The sequence below is a fragment of the Dendronephthya gigantea genome, unplaced genomic scaffold (genome assembly GCF_004324835.1).
Source record: "Dendronephthya gigantea isolate DGI-Jeju-01 unplaced genomic scaffold, DenGig_1.0 000014F, whole genome shotgun sequence".
NCBI lineage: Eukaryota > Metazoa > Cnidaria > Anthozoa > Malacalcyonacea > Nephtheidae > Dendronephthya > Dendronephthya gigantea.
Window position 1 is genome coordinate 2,955,168 of NW_021163024.1, and position 5,296 is coordinate 2,960,463.

Consider the following 5,296-nt stretch of genomic DNA (forward strand, 5'->3'; position numbering starts at 1 on the left):
GGTAATTCGTTCCACAATCGTGGTCCCGCGACACAAAATGATCTATCCCCAAATGTCTTCAGTCTAGAACAGGGAATCTGGAGCAATTCACAGTTATTTGATCGAAGTGAACGCTGCAAAGTATGATAATGCAAGAGTTCCTTCAAATACGGTGGAGCAAGGTCGTTCATAGCCTTATACACATGAAGGATAATTTTGAATTGGACACGATATTGGACTGGTAGCCAATGCAATTCAATAAGTACTGGTGTAATATGTTCCGATTTCCTAGTACCAGTTAATAGACGTGCTGCAGTATTTTGGACTCTCTGTAGCCTCTGGAGTAAATATTTTGATACACCATATAGCAGTGAGTTACAGTAATCCAATCTTGAAGTTATAAAAGCATGAATGATTATTTCAAGACAGTCCCGAGACAAATACTTCTTTATTCTTGAAATGTTTCTGATATTGTAAAAAGATGACTTGCAGATACCATTAATATGTTCCTCCAATTTAAAGAACTCATCAAAAATAACCCCCAAATTTCTAGCTGAACCAGTTGGTACAATTCTGTCATCACCCACCATGATATAATTCAAGGGAGGCATAGGGCGATAGCGTGAATGGACTAATATAAGTTCTGTTTTTTCACTATTTAGTTTCAATTTATTCAGCATCAACCAGTTTCTAATTTCAAATATACATTTTTCCATACGAATCTTAGATGAAATCAATTCACCAGGATCATTTGTTTTGAATGCAATGTAAAGTTGTCCATCATCAGCAAAAAAGTGAAAACGGAGATCATGACGCCTAGCCACATCTGCAAGCGGGGCAGTGTACAATGAATATAACAGCGGACCTAATACCGATCCCTGCGGTACACCACATTCAAGATCACGCCATAGCGAATCTCGGTTCCCTCAACACGAACAAATTGTGTCCTAGATATAAGATATGAAGTAAACCAATCCAAAACACGACCCTTTATACCAAATCGCTTCCATAATCGTGTTAATAAGATCGAATGATCTACGGTGTCAAACGCTGCTGACAGATCCAGTAGAACGAGAATGACAGAGTTTCCATTGTCGAGGTCTTGGAGAATATCGCTTTGAACCCTTAATAATGCTGTTTCTGTACTATGACGAGGCTTATAGGCAGACTGGAACTTCTCATGTAGTTTATTCTCGTCAAGATAATTCATTAATTGTACAGCAACTGCTTTCTCAATAGATTTCGAAACAAATTTCAAATTAGATATTGGACGAAAGCTGCAGAATTCTTCATAGGAAAGACCACACTTTTTTAATAACGGTTTAAGAACAGCAATCTTTAGAGAGTCAGGCATTAAACCATTTTCCAAAGATAAATTAATTATTCTCGTTATAATGGGCACGATGTCTTTTAGGCAATGTTCCAGCATAACCGCTGGAATAGGATCTAGAACACATGATTTCATTGCAATCTGTTGAATTAAATCGAACATCTCATTGTTACCAACTTCCTTAAAAACACGAAGTTCATGGGGACATGAATCACCATCGGGAAATGGGTTTTCTATATCATTAATTAAGAGGGTGTCATTGATTTCACCTCGTATTTTAACAATTTTCTGCGTGAAAAAATCACAAAATGAGTTTGCCAGTGACATTGGGTCAGGAGATGATGGATATCGGGTAGGCGTATTTTTGTGCAGCAAATTACTTACGGTCTTAAAGAGAGTTCTTTGATCAGATGACCCATCCTTGATTAAGTCAGTATAGTAAGCCGATTTTGAGGAGTAAATCAGTTTATTCACAACATAACATTGTTGTTTATACAGATTCCTATCAGCATTCATCTTTGTTTTACGCCATTTTCTCTCAAGTTGTCTCCGTTTTCGTTTTTGAACATTGATTTCATCAGTATACCAAGGTGCCTTTGGGCGCAATGTAATTTCCCGGAATTTAGCCGGTGCATGTTTATTTAAGATAGTATGGAGACAGTTATCATATTCACGTACCAATGTTTCCAGATCCATAGTCATAAAATCTTTAAGGGAAGAATTTAGAACATCTGCTTTAAATTTACGCATATCAATCGTCCGCAGATTACGAGAAAGCAAACGTTTCTTCGCAAATTTTGGTTTCCTAAACAAGAGATGTAGATGCACAGCAAAATGATCAGAGATCGAAGGATCAACGATGTCACAATGGTTAACAATATTTTCTTCTGATCGCGTTATTACCAAATCCAGGGTATGACCACCAGAGTGCGTCGCTCCAGAAACGTGCTGCTTCAAGTCAAATGAAGCTAAAAGATCTAGAAACTGCTTAGCAAGAGGGTCATTTGAATTATCCAAATGAAAATTGAAATCTCCAACGATCGCGAAATATAACGAAATATAACGCAGCAAATATACACGTCAGACAATCAGAAATTGCAAAGTTCATTACGAGGTACGTCGCTGAATTTCTGAAACATTTCAGAGGGTCTTTAATAAAAGCAATAAGTAGTAGCATATTTGAAGCTGCTCCTAAAATAACCGCTACAAAAACAGGAATATTGTGGTATTCCAATTCAAAGACGACTGCAGATGTAGTTGAGCTGTTCTCTGCCATATTTTTGTCCGCAAAAAAATTCTGACCCACGCCGGACTATTTTTCGCGTCTTTAGCGTCCGCCGTGCAGACTGCAGATAAATCACAAATAATTAACAACCATGGCTAGATTTTATGGCTGAAATATTAAATGAAAGATCTAGACTATTCTTGTCATACCGCAAAGCCCTTTAGAGTTTTTTTCGGTAACGATAAAATGTAATTTGGTGCCGTCATTATTATTTTATTTTAAATAATTAATTTGCCCCATCGCTTTGAAATCTAAATATTTCATTTCGGTAGAGAAAGTTTTAATTTAAAATAGTGACACAATTTCAGGCACAAATTATTTAAACACAAACTATACATTAATATTGATGAAAAGAATACTTCTATAATCTAATACATGGCAGTAGTGTTACCTGTCCCTCGTTTGTAGAACATTATAACCTCGCCCCTTTTAGCTAGAGGTATTTCTAGGTATAGAATAAAGTAGTATGGGATGTAATGTTGACGAAGTTTTTTTGTTAAGTAGATTTCCGACAACAATGCACCTTCATGCATTAGTATCCCACGATCCAGATAATTATTTGTAACAAAATGTAACAATTTTCATAATCGTCTTGTCTTTACTATCCTCCAAAAAGCATTGTATAAAATAAAGTTTTATTTCAATTGTTTTAATAAGTCAAGATCGGCCTCTTTTGCAGAAAAGCAGGTAAAATGTTTTCCGATAGTTTGGAAAACGTACCAAATAAATCAATGGGTTAACAGCAAAGTTGATGTAAAAAAGTGCTATAGAAATTGGTTGTAGGATATCGTTGATTGATCCCACGGTAAAGGCATGATCATAAAGTTGGAAAATTAATGAGGATGGCACGGTGCAAACAAAGGCCAAGCACGCTATCAAACTAATTGTCTTTAAAAACCGCTTCTCTTTTATAACTCTTAGTTTCTGTGCACGCCTTTCAGTAGAATTGTGTAGAGCTATGTTTCTTGATATTCTCTTCAATTTGTAATACGTGAAAGCATACATAAAGGCGGGTAATGTAGCAACAATCATGATCATCAAAGTATGGACGATAGATTTATTTGTTCTTGTACGAATATAAAACACTTCTACAGCAACAGGGATTGTACTTACTAACCATATTGTTGCGAGCCATATTATGAGAGTTTTTCCCTTCATCAAAGTGCGATGTCTTGTCGGATAAGCGACAATTAAGAATCGATCAATCGAAATTGATGTTATCGAAGTAAATGAAGCCGTCCCGATCGAAAAGCAAAGAATTTCATAGATTGATTGCCAACCAGCCAAACGAATGATTCTTATTTTGTCAGCTCGATACAAGGGACCAAGTAGACACATTAGACAATCACAAACTTCAAGATTCATTACCAGATACGTCGCTGAATTTCTGAAGCATTTTAGAGGATCTTTGAGAAAAGCAACAAGAAGTAACGCATTTGAAATTACTCCAAAGATACAGAATACAGTAGCTGGTAAAAAATCATAACTAAATTTAGAATTCATTTCACCAGAGCAAAGAGTCTTCTCTCTAGTCTCTTTTAATAAAAAAATCACATGTAGAAATGGTCTTTCCTGAACTGCAGCTACCCTCAGTTTAGAAAGCTGTTTTTGCGATAGGGAGAAATTCGTTTTCTCGATGCAAACAGTTATGTTTTAATGTTTTTTGAGTAGCAAAGAGCGCGGCTTTGCAGTGTTTACATTAGAATCGATAACAAAACGTAAAATGTATTTTAGGTTTTTTGATAATTTTTATTAATTCAGTAAATTTTTCATAACATGACACGCTTTAGTTTTCTTATTAGACAACGTCTTTTGCGCACAAATTAAATTATTCATGAAAGTATAACCATATTCCATGATGTATCTCAAATGGTTTTAACTTTTAAATACAAAACTGACCAGCAAAGGCATAAGCAGTAAAGGCATTTTTATCAATCAACAGTTTGGGAAACGTACAACGTAATTGAATGGATTTACAGCAAAGTTGATGTAAAAATTCCATAAAAATTGGTGGTAAAATATCGTTGGTCGAGAGGAATCATTGAACAGAAAAATCAGTGCGCATGTATTCATTGCTGCTAGCGAGACGAAATAATGAGAGGGGAGCAGACTGGATTACGGATATGATATGAAGAGGAAATGTAATGAAAACAGGCAGACAGTCATACTAGGGAAAACACTCGAAAACTTACTCGTGGTTCAAAAAGCTAATCGTTTGAAAAATGCAGAAAAATGCAATTACATGCATGGTGCTTAAGTTTTTTTTTCAGTGTTCTTGGCACAATTGATTTCATAGCTTGTACAAAGATGAAGATGAGATATAGGGCATGCTGAATTACGACCACGTAATCATTATCTTAATATGTCGTATTCATCTGTCAATGATGATGCCTTTGTGTATATGTTTTCAAAACATTATACAGCAATGATAATATACTCTGGTTAGTTTTTGTATTGTGTTTATGTCCCTTCGTCTGTGCGGTTTTGTCATGTACTATCTTATACCTTCCTATCCGTCATTAATTTACATATGTAAATAGATTATATATATTCAAATCTCGTGTAATTTTATATCACTTGTCTGAAGATGTCTTAGGTTAAAGACGAAACGTTACAAATATATTTACTTTTAAACTTTAAATTGTTTTGATGGCTTTCTTAAATGTTATATGTTGGGCTCTCATATTTATAATAAGAATCCG

At 35.2% G+C, this 5,296-nt stretch overlaps 1 protein-coding gene across 1 annotated transcript; it reads right to left on the minus strand.

Moving 5' to 3' along the window:
* Positions 1-844: 844 nt before the first annotated feature.
* On the minus strand, positions 845-2,005 carry LOC114519775. The gene has a single exon (XM_028539946.1). The coding sequence runs from the start codon at positions 2,003-2,005 to the stop codon at positions 845-847; it is 1,161 nt and encodes a 386-aa protein (XP_028395747.1).
* Between the last annotated feature and the right edge of the window lie 3,291 nt (positions 2,006-5,296).